We start from the raw sequence: 17897 nt of genomic DNA, 5'->3' as shown, positions 1-17897 counted from the left end.
GTGTCTGGGGGGGGGTGCCACATACAGTATCCGCCCCAGGTGCCAAATACTCTTGGTACGCCCCTGGGTGTAGCAATATAAATCATAGTTGTACCTATTTGTATGTCACTGTAGCAGCTTCTACCCCTTCTGATGGGAGGCCGTTCCATTAATCTACCACCCCGTCAGCAAAGTAAAAGTTTTAGATTATGACCTCTTGTTGTAACATTTCTCCTCCTTTGAAATAATATTCCCTCCTGTACTTTGTTAAACCCCTTGAAGTATTTAAATGTTTCTATCACATCCCCTCTCTCTCCTTTCCTCCAGGCTGTACACATTGAGATCCATAACTTTTACCCTGCAAAGCAGTCACCATTTTGGTTGACCAGCCTTAAACACTCTCCAAAACGGATACCATGCCCCCCATGTCACCTTTCCTGAAATGCTGACCCTACTATCTGCCTCCAGCTCCTCCTCAAAGACCCACAAAAATACCCTGTTTTCCTTGAATCTCAAAATCCCTGATTTTTCAAAAAATAAACTAAATTACCATTTTCATTTCTAGGAAGCAACATTTAACCCCTTGCAGTATGTCTTTGTGTAAAACCTAACTGTCCATGTCCAGCTTTCCAAACTGCCCTGCTAGCTAATTACAGGTCATTGATTTGGAGTACCCGTCCAAAATTCCCTTTTAACCAATCAGCATCCTTTTCTAAAATTAAAAAGAGAATATCTTGAAACCTGCCTAATGTATAAAGAATGATTTGCAGTCCTTGGCCAAGAAACGTCAACATTTTCTTAGACTAACCACAGTCAGTAAACTGTCTATTAGCGCCATCACCCCAAAGGTTCAAGCGCAAACACTTCTGCCTACCAATGGCCAGGGCCCGGCAGGCATACCTAGCTGGCGGGCGCACACTGCAACACCAGATCCGGAGTAATGGGGAAATGTCAGCCTGCGGCCCACATTTGCCTAATTCCAGGCCAGCCAATCACTCGCTAGCTCTAAAGTCGTATCCCACTTGCCAACCATATTATGATTTTTACACAAAATCAGCATATATTATATATTTATGTTTTCTACTTTAAAGTAGTATATTAGCTTTTTTTATTTTTTTTAGAGTAATTAATGTCTCCGCCAAATTGGGTAAAAATCTAATTTATATCTTTAGAGCCAAATGTTCCAACAATAAGTTTACAAGAAACCAACTTGGGGAAAAAGTAGTAATAGTAGAAAAAGTAGCCCCAATCGTCATTGGTGTTTTATATCAACTTTGTGTTTGTTCCAGTCCACTGTAACAGAAAATGTAAAATGTTACACTTACAAACAATAGTAAACAAAATGAACAAATATAATCTATTGCTATCTAATCGTAGGACCATATGGAATTGATGGAAAATTCATTTAGAACCCCGAATAAGTTAACTTTTCCTGAGTTCTTTGCATCTGAAAATATCTCTGGCCCCATGAGGGTATAGAGACATGAAGTAGGAATAAATGCATTAAATGGCATGTAAGAAACACATCTAAGAGGAACGTAAGAAACACATTTATGAGGAGATCCATGAGAAAGTTCTGCGCTTGATATTGAACGCAGCAAGGTCAATCCATTTACAATACTTTTAGTACTGCTAATTCGTGTGAACAGAGGTCAGTAATTATGTAATAAATTAGACAGCGACCCGAGTAGGGACCAGATTTGGTGCTATTTCAGTGCCTCATTTTTTGTTAATGTTGGAATATAATTCAGCTTCCAGAGCCATCTTATCAAAGGTACGTGTGTTTGTCTCGGCTCGCACCCTCTCCCGGATGTTGAAGGAGGCTCTGGCCACCGAGCGAGCATTGTCAAGTACAGTTTGCTTTTCCTTGCATATTTGTTCACTGCGCTCCAACTTCTTCTCTATGGACATAAGTAGTTCCTGTCTCTTTATCTCCTCATTCTTCTGCACCCTCTGCCGGTTCTCTCTCTGTATCTTTTCCTTCTCCAGTCTGGCCTCTACAGCTTTCCTTGCTTTGTGTTGTACTACCTCCTCGGCCACCTGTGCTGCATGCTGCAGCCTCCTCTCAGCAGTTTTAGCAAGCTCTTGCAAATGTTCCCTGCGCTCCATCTCTCGCCTTTCTGCTGCCTGCCTGGCTCTCAAGATCTGTAATTCTTCCCGTCGAGCCTTGTTCTTTATCTCTTGCTGTTTTTTTTCCATCAGATGTTCCACGTTCTCTTGGGCTTTTTGGAGATTGTGCTCAAGACTCTTCCTAAGCTCTTCATTCTCTGATTCCTCCTTCTGTAGCAGCTCCTGTAGTACGACCTGGTGCTTCAAATTTTCCAGTTTGTTTTGTGCGCATTTATTAATCTGCAGCTTCTCAACGTTCTCCTGCTTCTTCTGTTGAGCTGTGAGAAGCTTTTCCAGAAGTTCCCCCCCTTCCTGTTCCTCAGCCTCTTTCTTCTCATATTCTTCTTGATGGGTCTTCTTTTGCTTACCTTCCACTTTGGTTTTCTCCGACTTCCCTTTCTTGCGTTTATCCAGTTCTTGAGGCTGTTCACTCCATTTCTCCAACTGTACCAAGCTTCTGCTTTGTGTCAGGGAGGAAGCATTCAGCTCGTCAACAGAAATTCTGTTACACCGATTCTTTACTTGTGATTCCCACAGTCTCTGTCCTTGAAGTAGATACCTCTGCCTTTCCTTTTCCTCTTGCTCCTTTCTTAGTTCGGAGCTTCTTCGCTGCCTGTCCCATTGCAGATGAGCCCAGTAACGTTGCTCATTTCTGATATTTTCCTCCTCATGCTTGGCAATCATAATGGCTGCAATTTTCTTGTCCCTCTTTGGCAACTCTTGAATACCCTTCTTCTTCACCTCTTTCACCATCTTGTCCACTTTCTTGGTTGTTTGGGGTGAGTGGCTCAGATCTCCAAGACTGAAGCTCCTTCCCAACAGTGAATTCACAGTCTCCAAGGTTCGTGGACTCTGAAGGAATTCTGCTGCTCTGGCTCGGCCACTATCTCCACTATACGATGAAGCCGCAGACTCAGAGGATGTTTTGGTAGAGGCTCCATCCCTCACTTTCTGCAACGAGTCCAGTGATTGGCTCTTATTCTTTGGGGGAACAGTCTGTACAGGATCAGTGGAAACTAAAGGATCATTACTTTGTGCATTGGTGGTAAGTGAAGGGTCACTCTTTTGTTTCTTGGATACTGGTGTGTGGCATTTCTGGGAGCCCTTGGCATTGGGAGAATTGCTCTTTTTGGGGCCCTTTGAGGGAGGAGTTTCTGTTCTAACTACGTCCTTAGAGGGAGGGGTATTTTTTCTTTGGCAGCCTACAGATGGTGGAGAATCAAACCTGTGGGCAATGTTTCCACTGTTAGGTTCTGCCCTTGATGGTCCTTTTGAAGTCGATGGGGAACCAATTGTGTTGCTAAGTACCAATGGTAAAATCCGCCTCTTTTCTTGCCGAATAATCCTTTCTCTCTCCTCCCGGCACATCTTCAGTTTCCTTTGCCTCTCTATCTCATAAACTTCACAAAGACCAGTAGCCACTCGCATAGATCGCCCCGGTGCCTCTCGTACCAAATCAGACAGGCTCCTGGCCAGTAGTTCCACGGGCTTTACCATACAGCGAGCACAAGCCTCTAGCGAGCGGGGACTTGTCAGTACGTAACGGCTTCCCTCTGCATCTGGACTTTCAAAGTTATAAAGATCTAGGTGTAGCATAGGTGAGTGCTCTCTTTGACGTCCAGAAGCCCCTCCAGACAATTCTTGTCCTCCTGGATCCTCTATGGGCTCTGTCATCATTCCTGGAGGAAAGACTTAGTATCAGCATGGTCCTCTGCTTAAATGATGATGTTTGTGAGAAATGGGTAGGAGGTGGGCAATGTAGCATATTCATACAATTTACACACAGCCAGGAAGAGGCACATAAGAGGTGCCCAAACATGGTTTATACACATCAAAGCAAGGGTTTCATTGGGTTTTGTGCCGACCCACATTTAAAGCAGTTTAAAGGACTGTTGAAAGACAGCTACAGGATACAGCGCTCAGGGCCATTGGTTCTAAATCAGGTCTCCTTACAAATATGCTGTGTCGCTACTCTCAATTTACATCAGCACAGTCAGCGGCTCCTGTATTTACTGCTATGCAGGATTTGTTAGAATAAAGCACTGCTGTCTGGGTGAGGGGCAGAGAGGATGTCCTCATTTTCCTGCATACATATAACACTTAATGCAGACCTGAAATCATGTTTAATTCTATGGATATGGGTGATCAGTACGCTATTGCATGTGTATAACGAGGTACGATCTGTTACTCACCACAAGCTAAGCTCCAGGGCGTGGGTATCACCAGAGTTCAGCACTACAGTGGTGGACAGCAACCAGATGTCAGGGGAGGGGGGGGATATAGAGAACAGCCAGGGTCAGGGCAGGAGGGGGTATTTAAATAGAATAGCCAGGAATCAGACGGTGGGAGGAAGAAGGAAGGAGCAGCCAGAAATCTAAAACAGAATGGATGCAGTTCATCCAAAGCAGCCAGGGATCGGTGGGAGGGGTGCAAATGCGCAGAACAGACAATGAATGGGAGGAGGGAGGGAAAAGGAATGGCTGCACAAATCGACAAAGGGAGGGAGGGGGTGCTGTTATTGGAACAGCCTGAGAAAGGCAACAGGGGAATACATGCAAATTCATAGAAAATAAAGGAATTAGAAACATAGAATTTGACGGCAGATGAGGACCATCTAGTCTGCCCATGTTTTCCTAATGTAAAGACTCAAACTGTAATCAGTCCTTGGTCTTCTCTTAGATTCAGGACACATATTCCTATCCCATGTATGTTTGAAATCCCTACTCGTATTAATCTTTACTGCTTCTGCTGGGAGATTGTGTCATTTATCTACTACCCTCTCAGAATTGATGTACCTTGCACCAAGAGGCATTGTGAAAGCAGGGCTTATGTTAAAGTGGGTCCATAAGAGATGGCTGATGGAGTCTGATTAAATTAGAATTACAAATGAATCGAAAATGCACAAGAACTGAACTGTTAAAATTTTACACACCTTCAGTGCTTTTAACGCATTAACCGAAATTATCTAAATTTGTACAAAGTGATTTAAACATGTCTTGACATACCGGGAGTAACACAACTGCCGTTGTCACTCACCTTCGGCATCCACCAAGAAATGTACAGAAATGAAATAATGTGAAATATAGTTACTAAAATACATCAACCCAACATAAATGCCCAGTAAAACAATCCAATGATTGGACCATGCAGAAGTTTCCCAGAGCTTCACAGAGTTTATAAAGTCCCAATAGGTAGGACACTCAAAAAACCATCAGCCAAGGATTTGTATCACATTCCAAGGGCCACAAGAATCAATCTAGTGCAACAAATAAGTAGATAAAGCTGTGACATGTCCTAGAGATTGCTCAAATCCCACTGTAGCCACATCAGGTTTTAAAGATCACAATGGTCCAATCACACGAATTTATAGCCCATATCAGTAATGGACAAGAGTACAGTGTACCCAAATGTAAAATAATCCATATATGCATTATATCTATTGATTGGACCCTGGGCAAGTATTTGCTTGGGCGACCCCTCCACTGCCATTCTCCCTAGCATGCAATCACGCCCTCCACAACACCAAACCCCCCCCCCCCCCCCCCGAGTCAGAGCAGCCTTCTCTCCTTCTGACCCTAATGTGAGATGTCCTCACGCCCAGGGCAGGAGCACAATACTTTGTCACTTGCATAGTAAATCAATGGTGCGGGTCTGGCGAGTGACCCGAAACAGGCATGCTTGTCGCAGTCAGGGCCAGTTTTAGTTGTTCAGATGCCCTGTCCGTGGGGCTCGTCCCCAGTCATCACATGGAAACATAGTACCGAGGTCTGTGCCATCTTTACCCCAAACAGCCTACCTGTGCTATCTTTGCCCCCCACTTCCACATCCATGCTATCACACACTTAAAAATACATATATATATATATATATATATATATATATATATATATATATATATATATATATATACATACTCATTCACACATATTTATTCACTCATTTGCCGACACTTATTCACACATACTCATTCATATCACTCCACACTATCTGGATCCAGCAGAAAAGTCTATTGAAGTTATTGAAGCTTTTTGATAAAAGATTGTATTATTATTAGAAACAGCCTCTGTCTCTGTTTTGATCACCATACATGATAGTGGTACTTTGCTTAGCTCCTCGTATATTTGTTTGCAAAATGGCCTTTCTGGCATTCTGGAAAAGCAAATACCTATCCACTTAGAATTACATATCTATCAAAGTACTTGGACAAGAAGAGTCCTTAATGCTATAAACAACAAACTCTGTGTAATCTTTACGTACGTTCTGCGTGGGATTTTAATTGAATTTCCAAAGGTTTGGCTTCACTTAGCTCTACATAGTAAATGTTGAACAAAGAAGATAAAAGGAGGTAAAATATGACTAAAGAACTGTTAAAGTATCTAATCAGGAGAATTTATATCCTTATCCTAAAAATAAAGGATTATAAAGAAGTAAGCTATGAGGGTTCTAAACAAGTTATACTCATTGTTCACTCCATTATGGTGAAAAGTAATTAATGTGTGAATCCATTGAGCTTGTTTTTGTTTTGCTCGAATAGGACAAACTGGAACATGATCAATATCCATTACTCCACAGGAAGAAAGACTGTGTCCAAACTGACCCCAGTCATGTACAGGAACCATACTTTTATCATCTTTATGGATTACTCTGTAAAAAGTGTTCTTCAAATTACCGGATTGTCTTGCCTTTAAGAGTCCACAAGGGCATTCAAATCATGTAAATGACATATGAGCTTTGGTATCTGAGTGATGAAACCTGGTGAAACACTGAGCAGTTGTAACCCCTCTTTGGAATTACTGAATTAAATGTTTATGGCTGGAGGTGTCATTAAAACAGGAATATTCAGTTGAATATTTTTGTCATCATGCGATCACAAGCCTGATTTTATTTCTCTTTTTTTTTATGGATGGTTCGTATTTTGATTGCATGATCCACGTCACTGCCATTTATATGCTATTTAAATCATAAACCTTTTCGCTAAATCTCTCAGCTCTCATAAAGTAAGTCAAGGGTAGGATAACACTCTAATAAAAAAGGGTGCAAAAAAAATATTCAGACACAAAGTTATGGTTATATCTGTACTCTTCCCAAACACTCTAGCTTTATTTAAAGTAGATGGGTGTCCAGGAAGTTGATTTCTTCCTTTCTTCAATGGGTTGTGAAGTGAATCCAGCTATCAATGTGATTCAGAGACTCAATAAACTGTGTTAAGTCTGATTCTGCACCCTGACAAATAAAAGAAAAGAAATCATCAATATACGGTTATTTCAGGCAATATCTTTGTAGCATTCTGTAAATAGGTTTGTGTAAGAGGGACCATGCTGCTCTATGTGGCTGCTCCCTGGATCAATCTATGCAACCATTGAGGTCCATGGCCTGGATTAATAAACAGGACATTAAACCTTACAAGTGCCATCTAGAAGAGATTGGAGCTACCAACATCATATGAGATAGCAAAGTAGCTCTTACCATGAAATCTTTTGTAGAAGGAACCAAAGACTAGAAGTGCTTCCAGATGGTCACCACCTCATCATCATCAACAGAGTAAATGTGACAATGTGGACACTCTGGCTTGATACTGTGGAAGAAATGTCCTTTCCATGAAGAACATTACTGCGTTCATACAGGAACATTCCTGCATACCTGGACCTTTAACGTTTCACAACCAGAGCCAGTTGAGAGCTTTGCTCCTTTATGTCTATTCTGTCAGCAAAAGGTCCATGTAGAGTATGCTAAGGAACCCGATATATGACTCGGACCTGAAGGGTTCTTCTCAGTGAAGGAAAATGTCATCAAGGGTTTTCTAAAATATAATTTTGTGTTTAAAAGTAATCATGTGTGAGAAGATCTATTGTTTGACGAAATATATATGTATGTATGTATATATATATATATATATATATATATATATATAATATATATAGATTATATGTGTGTGTATATTCTTCTAATTGTATATATCTGTTGTAAAGTCCCTGATAATCGGGAGATCCCTGTAAACCGGGCAGAGAGCCAAGCAATTGTAACATATCTTGATACAGTGACATTTCTAGCCATAGTCCGTATTAGTTATTATGTGACAGTCTTGGCTGTTGGGACTGGATACATTGTACTGTTTCTTGGCTTTCCTCCATTGCTGGGCCCACTGCCTATCCTGAACGGTAACGTCTATTGAGACAGTGGCTTTCATGCTCACAGGTATCGGTGTCTGTGCATACGTGTGTCTTATGTGTCCTCTGTGGGCTCGGGCCCTCCCTGTGCCATTGAATTGAAATGAGCACTGTTATGGAAATGAACACTAACACGTTTCCTGCTTCCTTATTATGAATGCTTTGTATAGGAGGGCCACTTCCGGAGTGTCCCACACAGTGCCCTGACGTCACTTCCGCGCTGAGAACAAGACCAGGCAGCTTCCGAACCACCGAGAGCAGGACCGGCTTCCGTCTCGCCGATATCGTGTCCTGGAGCTGTGCAGGGAGCGGGTGGTCTGCTCGGTGCCCCGGGACATACCGGTGAGTGGGTTATATGTATACAAAGCGGAATGTGTGGGGGGGCGGCGGCATATACCGCTGTCTGTATATGGGAGTAAAGGGACAGAGAAACAGGAAGCGATACCATATACCGCAGTGTAGCCTCCTGTAAACACAGGGCCGAGCTGGCACTCCATACTGTACATATGTAACATTGACTGTATATACACGTATGTATATGTGTTTATATATTTACATATGTATGTGTATATATGATACGAGGCGTTTCAGGAAGTAGAGAAAGGCAATGGGGGAGGGAGGCGTATAGACGCTGCTACGTTTGATTCGAGGGGAAGTAAACAAAAGAGAAGCGATCTTTTACAAGGACAGGAAGCCGGGATAAAGAGGTCCCTATATATTATTTAATGTGTAGCATGAAGTGTATACGGTGGGCTACAGGGCAAACTAATTGGGCTAGGAAGGGGGTCTCTCTCTCTCTCGTGTGTGTCATCTGGGCTTTATATTGAAAACAGCGGCAGCTTAATTTTGCTACATTTGGTACATTTCCTGATACATAACGATCGCTCAGCTGTATCCGATCCCACCACTCATTTATTACAATATACGGAGTTTGTGTGGTTTAGAGCCTTGGAATGTTTGGTGCCTGGGGCTGATTTTAAGGACTGCCTTCCTATTTTAGCCATTCCTTAAGAACAAAACACAAACACTACAGTCAGAATAAGTTACTGATGTGCTGACTGTTTAAAGGGCCAAGATGGCCCTTCTTGGTTGAGAAGCACATCAGGGGTCTCCTGGATCCTCAGATTCTGGTGGGCATGTGGGATCTGTATTGTGGAAGACCATGTTCTGTGTATTCTTTTGATTTATTTGTTCTCTGAGGAGGGTCCCAAGCTCGGTCACAATTCTGAGACATGATCATTTGTTAAATTGTTATGAAATTAAGCCAATAAACCGGTATAAAACTGGCTACACCTGGAAGAGTGTATATAGAATGATTATGGTGCAAAGTTTGAGACTAGAGCAACCAAAAGAATTGTTCCATCAGCAAGGACACTGGTTGCTATGGTGATAGGACCACTTTTCAAACGGTTTGTGGACTCATATTGTGGGTCCGGGTACCAGTTTAGCATGTGATGCCAATGGCAAATCTCGCATACAACACAAAATAACGCCGGTAAGCTAGTTTATTGCGTTAAAGCTAAATGCAAAGACTGTAACAATGTTGTGTATAGGTGTATGAGTTAGAGCCTGGGTTAGGAACGTGGCCGTTCTCCTTTAAATAAAGTGCGTTTGAAACTTGTTTTGCCCCAAATAAAGGATTGTCTCAGTAAAATGTGGTAGATGAATGTCGTGTTTTAACCCGGTGGTTTTGAAAATCCCCTAAATCTCCCTAAAGGGCAGATCTGGTCATGGTGAGCAACTTAACTAAGGTGCGAAACACGCATGCCATCTAGATTAAGGGCTGTTTATTCTAAATTTCCATTAAATATTAATTGTTTGCTACAGGGACCACCCTGCTGTGGGCAGGTGGTCACAGCAGGACAATGTAAAATGTGAAGCTGCTTTTCCTCCTGGAACAAGTAAGTCATCGCCGCAGTGTTATGGATCCGGTTTTTATTTTTGCTTATTGAAAGTGAGATGCAAACGTTATTAGATAAGCGTCTAAACCCGATCTTAACAAATGCAGGGTTACAGGCTGTCCTGACATGTGCCGGGTTGCTGTCAGACTCATACAGATGGATCTGTCACAAACCCTGAGTGATTGAGCTGCCTGTTGGGCATCTCGAGGACTAGGGTTTGGAACTACTGGTTTATAGATTCTCACGTGCTAGAAAACGACACCATTATAAAGCTTTTCCGCATAGATAGGAGGCTGGAAATCAAACAATTAGAAACACAAGACGTACGTGTAAACATACGGGATACATACATGATCGCAGGAGGTCTGACTTGGTGGTTTCATTGATATCGGTCCTAAGTCACAAACTGGAGAACATACTGAGTTCAGTGACACCATTCTAAGGAATTAGCAGGCTTTTATAGGCTTGCGCAAACGTATTCTAAGTGTAATATTGATGCATACTCTTACTCTATGGCAGATAACAACCGTTCGGGCGTCTAACCTGCCCTTTTTTCCTAATGTAAATGACTCAAACTCAAGTCCCTTGGTCTGGTCCCATAATGAGGATAGCTTTCTGTCTATCCCATGCATGTTTAAATTCCCTTACTGTATTAACCTCCACCTCTTCTGCTGGGAGACTGTTCCATTTATCTACCACCCTCTCAGTAAAGTAAAATCTATAGGTACAAATGCAAAATATTAAAATATTCTCTGAAACCTTGTGGAGGAGCAGTAATCTTCATCTTGTTGTCGCTGTGTCTTTTTGCAGTCTCACCAAAGTGTTTTTTTTTTCTTCTGCTAGATAAAGGGCTGAAGAGTCTGCAGAAACTAGACGGTGATCAAGAACCTCCGGCAGCACGGCAAAAAAACATTTCTGGGGTGTAAGTTCATAGTGATTGACAGTGTGTGTGTATAGTATGCATATTTATGTGGTGTGTATTTGTTTTATAACACAACTATAACATAGTAGGATGCCGTATGACCAGTTAAGCATATAATACTTGGTGAAGGTTCAGAATAAGCTCTCATCAGGGCACATGGCATCCAATCCTCATAGTAAAAAAATCTCCCCTGTGGTACATGTCGTGTGTTTAGCTGATTTCTGCTATATGTTTTTTTGGTTGCCTGGTTCTGTCTTACAAATGCCCTTCTTCTTCCCCAGGCTGGAAAGTGTATGCTCTGATATATCCTCCCTCTTTTTGGGTACTCAAAGATGTACCGTGGGGTGGTAGCTGCACATAGTCCCCTCTGGTGTACAGTTTGGTCTTCTGGGGGGCCGAGGCTGCCCCTCTGGTTGGTCCTGACTCTGTTTTTCCTGTCGAATGCACTATGCTCAGGTACGTACTTTTTAACTGCTATTATTCCAAGAAGACTTGCTACTGCAACAGAAGGGCGCGCATGCCCATTATCACTGAAAAGTCCTGACTGTTTGGCATACTTTATGATCACCACAACTGCTAAGTGTGGCTAGCAATAAACATAAAGTGTTGGAACAATGCAAATAAAGATACATATTGTATATGTGAGCATCCTGGCTATACCTCCTGCTGCCTGGTATATCCCTTCCGCTGTAAGAATGTCATACTTCTGTCACATATGATATCCTCTGACTTCGTATGAAGCCCTCACGTGCTTCATATAATATTTCTACCCTTTTTCTTACGACAAGGGTAATGCATGCCCAAATTACTTCTTGTCTTCATGCCCCCATTTCCTGACTTTCCTCACTTTAATGCCTTAGCTTGATTAAGTGTCCTTATCCGTTATTCATCCCGAGTCAAAATCTCTCTCTGCTGTTCGTTATCCTGGCTACCAATATCTGCCCAGATCAGATAGAAAATCCTCACATAAACTGGCAAAGCCCCCACAATACTGCACCTGTCTGCCTTAATCCTCTTGCACCAGGACCTGTCCCTTCATGCTGATGGTTATACCGTCATTCCTGCCCACAAGGATTTGTCATGATGCCCCGATGCTGTGAATTCTCTTCTCTGCTCCATCGGTCCCTGAAAACACTCCCTTTTATCCGGCAGCACCATCAACACCTTTGGGTTGCCCTATTATCGGGTATTGAACACTAGATAAGTTACATGCAAGACTGTAGTATTCTTAAATTTTTATTCTTTAATTAGAAAGGAATGTATGCAAAGTGTTACACGTGTAGTAAATCCGGCTGACCGAATCCCATGAAATATCACGAAAATCAAAAAGGTCGACAGCGCGGTGCTAGGTTCTACATAAGACAAGTGTGATTGTTGTTGAACTGGTGCAGGGTTGTTTGAGGCATCTATGATCTGTCGCATCAACAACGGTTCTTTGTGGTTGCAGAGAGTGGGTTTCATGGTATGTATTGTGCGCGGTGTCACTGTGGGTTCAATGCATTGCGTTGTGTTTGTATGCAGATTTCAAGCAGGACATCCACCATGTTTCAAGGCTAAAAGATGGGCATGGGCTAAAAACTGGACCCGGGGAGGTTATATAAAAAATCCTTTAGGTGCAGAGACAAGTGGGCTTGGTCATACAGAAAAATCTGTCATCAGAAAATAATTGGCTTTATAGGCTGTTATATGTGTCGCTGTCAGCATACAGCTAGTGTATAAAATGGTATGTTTAAGAGCTTCATAAAGCAGATAATAGAGTAAATGGCGCTATCCCATCGTTAAGTAATGTATTTGGCTGTCTCTGGCTGTGATTGAGACTGTCTAGATATGAGATACACAAAAGGGTCCCAGTCTGCAAAAATATTTCCGATCGCAGCAGTTGTGCGAGAGCACAATGATGCATCTGGTCATCTAATATTCATTGCGACAGTGACCCAGCCATCTGTCTCGGGGAATAAGGACTGCTTTCAGTGTCTGGGGATTACACTGAAATTCCATTAGCATATGAATATGATCAGGAAGTAGGAATGCCTTCCTTCCATTCAGTGTGACAGTCATGCAGTGCGGTACTTAACTCTTAACCATATGTCCTTTCTCAATGATTCATTCTGCCACACTTCTGGCTAACCTGGAGACTGCTGACCCTATGGTGACTTGCGAGCCTTTAGCCTGCCTGGATTCATCTGCGGTGAACAGTTTTCCGGCTTCATGTCACATAGTAATTCTGCTGTAGCTACCTCATGTATTCATCAACCCGAAGCTTTGTATTGCATTACGCTTCTGTGTTAGAAAGGTGCTAAGGCTGTATTTGGATATAACAGCCTTGCCCAGGTGGCCATGTATAACAGATGGGGTGTATTGTGGATATAGTATCGACGTTACCTACTTCTATAATTTTACATTCCACCCCATATTCCCGTGTGGCTTTAAGATTTTTTTTTTTTAAAAAAGCTGATTTAATAAATTAAAATAATTAATAATAATTACTTTATTATAACAATTATTATATTAAATGGTAATAATAAAAAAAATCTTGAATAGTATTTTAAAGCAGGTTGCAAATCAGTTTAAAAATACAACTTCAATTAAAAATAATAATCAAATATTTTTATAGATGTTTAAAAAAAAAAAAAAAAAAATCTGCAAAAGTTCTAAATTCTCACAGATGAGATATTTGTATCTCTTTGTATATTTTGACCTGTCAAAAACCAGGACAAAGTAGTATTTAAGATTTTTAAATTCCAGACACTATTTTAATTTTTTTTTTTTGTTCTCATATTATGCATTTTAAAGTTGAATACACGGAATAAATCTATGTAGAGGTGTCCACAGGTTGAAATTTAAGTTAATTTATTATTGATTGTTCCGACAGCCTTTGTGTGGTGATGCGAAAGGAAATAATGTCGGGAGAGAAATCGATTGGACATCGTGGTATCATATTCTGCCAAAAATCTTGACTCTAATGAAGTAAACCCTTTACACCAAATATCTCCCTATTTAAAAAAAAAATAAAAAATTGCAAGCTGCCGGTTGTTTTTTCTTTTTTTTCCCCCCAAATGCTTTGTTCCCCTTTGTTTTGTGCTTTTCTTAAAGTCCCTGCCTCTGTTTCTAGTCTAATGTACTCGGTGTTTTTAACATCCCCATAGCTGAGCAACGAATGTGCTTGAAGAAGATAGAAGAATGAAATTACGTAAAACCTGTCCTTGTATACCAAACAGTGCAGGCAGGGAAGTAGATCGACATAATTGTGTAACGTGCGTTAAAGCTAAGGGTTAATAGAAAGTAGCTAAAATATGCCAATAACAGTCGTTCTTCTCTCATTATATAGTGTTGAATATTCTGTGCTATTGTCATCTTCATTCGTTCATTCCTTGTTCATTATTCGTTCATTCTTGGTTCTTACATTTATAAAACTTTGGGATTATGGGAAAAGCGTTTCTTTAGTTGTCACCTTGTCAAATGATTCGCTTGAAAAACAATAAGCGACTATTGCAGTATTTGAAACGTTCAGCTCTTCCTGCCTTTTCTGCAGTTTTTATAATGTTCTGTCATTGGCTAAATTAACCTCGCAGTGGTCATTTTACTTTTCCAGTTGCCTCCTTTTTTCTTTTCAAATGTTTCCTGTAAAAGTAAATAAAGTGAGACTCCCTCAACATATCAGACTCTGCCACTTCTGCTGGGAGGCTGTTCCATTTTTCTATCATCCTCTTCATAAAAAAAGGATACAAAAGATATGTAGTTCTTTGATATTCCTTTTCTCCCTGCGGTGGGTAGAATTCTACTTGCTTTGGGAGTCTGACAACCGCAGGTCTATGAACGCGCAAACTAGACTGGCCGCGTGTGGCTTATCTGCAGTCAGAATCTGTTTAGGGTGTTTCTCTGCTGCTGTGTTTCACTTGTTCCCCGTGACACTGGCATGTAAGCCATTGCGTGGTTTATGGGTGTGAATGTGGTTTCCGGCAGTTGTTGCTTTTTGTGTCTCAGCTGCTTGAACCACACGGGTGCATGGGCTTTATCTGCCAGACTGTGTCGCTCGGAGCAGAAAGCCTGCTGTGTGATCTCAGCTGCCGAAGTCACGTAGAGACGCCGTCTAAATGTGAAGCCCCTAAGGAGCAGGCCATCTGTTATGTGAGATAGCAAAGACGTATGTGAGCAAACTTTCCTTTGTGTTTATACTTCCTCATTCTTTTATTTTTTTAAACAGAACTGGAAAATATGTAAATATATATGTAACTGCCACGTAAGGGGATATTGACAGATATATTGGTTTTACAGCATTTTAGTGTTTTTTTTTTTTTTGCTTTGAGCTTCAACTTTCTGTATAACTGATATATATATATATATATATTTATTTTTTTTTAGTGTGTCCTCCACCCCCAGAGCCAGAGAATGGTGGGTTTCTGTGTCACCCTCCGCATTGTGATCAGCCGCTAACCTCAGGAAGTGTGATTGAATACTTCTGTGCGGAAGGATACATGCTCAAGGGAGACTATAAATTCCTGACCTGCAAGAATGGTGCTTGGAACCCACCCATGGGAGTCAGCTGCAGGCAAGGCCAAGGTAGGGACTGGTTACATTGCAGCGTAAGGTTCGGCGTGGCTGGACTACTTTCTTCCCCACATCTGCAGGGATGATATGTTTTATGTTGGATTTCACTAATACATCCATTTTTGTTCTAGAGACCAATAGACCCACCAGCCTTGGGGTCCCTACATTGTCTATCGTTGCATCTACCGCCAGTTCTGTAGCCTTAATACTGCTTCTCATTGTCCTGTTTGTACTGCTGCAACCCAAGCTCAAGTCTTTCCATCATAACAGGTGAGGGAATTGTAACTATAAAAATGTACATATCCGTGTGATGCTGTTCGTTTTTTCTATACCTTGTTGATTTCTGCTGCCTGTGGTCAAAGAAATAGTTTTTTCAATGTTCCTGCAGGCGTGAAGCATGTGTCGCCGGGGAGCAGGTGTCCATCATGGTTGATGGAGTGCAGGTTGCTCTTCCTTCTTATGAAGAAGCTGTCTATGGCAGTGCAGGAAACTGCATTCCATCTGCAAGCTCCCGCGTTCAAATAGTGTTATCGGAGGGCCCAGGTGAGGAGCAAGACCTGCAGCAGTCTGCATGCAGCTCTAGATCCACTGGCCAGACATCCAGGGGCTCTGATCTTACCGGCCAAACTATGGGACACACTATGCAGGGTGCAACGAGCAGCAGACAGCACTCAGAGACTGTGATGGTCCATCAGGAATCATCTTCATGGGTATCTGGAGCAGAAGGCAGGACTCTGAGAGGAGCAGATTCTGAGAGCAGTGATGTGCAGAGCCTCCTCTCCCTCTCCTCTGATGACTATACAGATGGTAAGTATTTGGAAGCTGTATATAATACTTGCTCTTCCCAACATGCCTGGTGACCCATGTTGCTTTTAATATCATGTTTAGTCTTAACATTTGTTGCATCTCTCTTGGTTCTGATTCCTGTGCCTAAATTGTGGTGTTTGTGTTCCTACGCTTTCTGCTTGCATCGCATTTAGTGCTTTAGAACTGTTAGATAGATATCGCACATCAGGCTTACTGGCAAGCGGTAAGTTAAATATGAGGGTTACCACCCACTGCCTAGACCCTATTCAACAGTCTGTTTCCTGAGAGGTGTCTGATGCAAGTCTGTGACTCACTTTCACTGCCGTGGAGTGTTTTCTATGTACTCTGAGTTTTTCTCAGACTTGATTTCTTCCCTGTCACTGGATATGTGTGTGTTTGTTGCTTCATGTGCAGTATGTATCTGCTCTGATTTGTTTCATGTTTACCACATCTGTCCATTTCTTCTGCTGTCCATATGGACATTTATTTTGCTTTTGTTTCATTACTTCCTGTTGTGCATTTGCATTGTCTACAAAATGCTTTCTGCAAAGTTCCTGTCTGGTATTTTTTTTTTGTATGCAGCATTTCATGTGCCTATTGTCTGTGTTTCTTCACTTAGAACATTTTGTATTCTCCCTGCAGATATTCCTCTTCTAAAGGAAGCCTGATCTCGGCCTGGACCTCCATTCAGCTCTGCGGGATCACCTCAATCTTCCTGCTTTGCTTTTCTTTTCATCACAGGTGCCCTGGAGCCGACAGTTTGTGCCTCTCTGTTTCTCTCGCCAGCCCCAGCAAGTTGCAGACAATGTACTTCCCGCTTGTACTGTGGATAACACAGTTTGAGCAATGCATGTAGAGCACAGAGAAACAGATTGTCTGAGCCCCACTTGCAGATGTTTAAAATCCTATTTAATGTATGTGTTTTTATTATAGGCTATATACAGTACAGATATATATATAATAACTTCTGTAAGTGGGGCTGTAGCTGTTGTTGCCTGGCATGTGTCCCCTACTTGGTTAATAGTTGCGTTTGGCTGGCCCAGTGAATTAATATTTAGCACTTGTACAGATAACACACATTTCCTTGTGATCCCAAGGAGAGGACCTTCTTCTCAGGCTGGTACCCAGGTAAGGGTCCTCGAGTCAGTGAGGTGATGCAAGGAGAACACTATAGACTTGAATACATGCCAAGACCATGTTTTCGCCCAAACTTTGACCATAGTTCCTCATGCACATTTGTGTTCCATGAAGACAGTATGATGTGCTCAGCATGTAACTTAAATACATGGGAGAGTATATATCTTATTTTATTTTAGGATATGGGTTAACAAATCATATTTCTTTTGGTTGAGGGAGAGGTATGTAAACGTACATACAAAGGTAGGATGGGGTTATTCATTAATACAAATAAGATATTTCTACAACATGATATAATATAATGGTTCCATCACAGGTAGTTCCTCC

General features: G+C 41.7%; 2 protein-coding genes across 2 annotated transcripts; one reads left to right on the top strand and one right to left on the bottom strand.

Moving 5' to 3' along the window:
- Window positions 1-1698: 1698 nt before the first annotated feature.
- Window positions 1699-3762, bottom strand: LOC149284643 (coiled-coil domain-containing protein 177-like). The gene is made up of 2 exons (XM_089496286.1): window positions 3253-3762; window positions 1699-3084 (listed from the first exon to the last, which is right to left on the bottom strand). The coding sequence occupies exons 1-2, from the start codon at window positions 3760-3762 to the stop codon at window positions 1699-1701; spliced, it is 1896 nt and encodes a 631-aa protein (XP_089352412.1).
- A 29-nt stretch (window positions 3763-3791) lies between these two features.
- LOC149284642 (sushi domain-containing protein 6-like) lies at window positions 3792-17101 on the top strand. The gene is made up of 5 exons (XM_089496285.1): window positions 3792-3837; window positions 15441-15638; window positions 15758-15896; window positions 16015-16433; window positions 17076-17101. Exons 1-5 carry the CDS (start codon window positions 3792-3794, stop codon window positions 17099-17101), a joined length of 828 nt encoding a protein of 275 aa, XP_089352411.1.
- The last annotated feature ends 796 nt before the right edge of the window (window positions 17102-17897 follow it).

Source organism: Sceloporus occidentalis, unplaced genomic scaffold (assembly GCF_023333645.1).
Source record: "Sceloporus occidentalis isolate IW3139 unplaced genomic scaffold, rSceOcc1.0.p SCAF_89, whole genome shotgun sequence".
Lineage (NCBI taxonomy): Eukaryota > Metazoa > Chordata > Lepidosauria > Squamata > Phrynosomatidae > Sceloporus > Sceloporus occidentalis.
The sequence above is the reverse complement of the archived record's forward strand: the minus strand, read 5'-3'. Positions and strand labels throughout refer to the sequence as shown.

Bases quoted from the DNA above. Each gene is read 5' to 3' on its own strand.
- LOC149284642 (XM_089496285.1), top strand. From the start codon at position 3,792: ATGGTCCTCTGCTTAAATGATGATGTTTGTGAGAAATGGGTAGGAG. The intron at 3,838-15,440 runs GTGGGCAATGTA...ATTTTTTTTTAG, and splicing joins TTGTGAGAAATGGGTAGGAG to TGTGTCCTCCACCCCCAGAG. The intron at 16,434-17,075 runs GTAAGTATTTGG...TTCTCCCTGCAG, and splicing joins CTCTGATGACTATACAGATG to ATATTCCTCTTCTAAAGGAA.
- LOC149284643 (XM_089496286.1), bottom strand. From the start codon at position 3,762: ATGACAGAGCCCATAGAGGATCCAGGAGGACAAGAATTGTCTGGAGGG. The intron at 3,085-3,252 runs GTTAGAACAGAA...GATCCTGTACAG, and splicing joins CCCCTCCCTCTAAGGACGTA to ACTGTTCCCCCAAAGAATAA.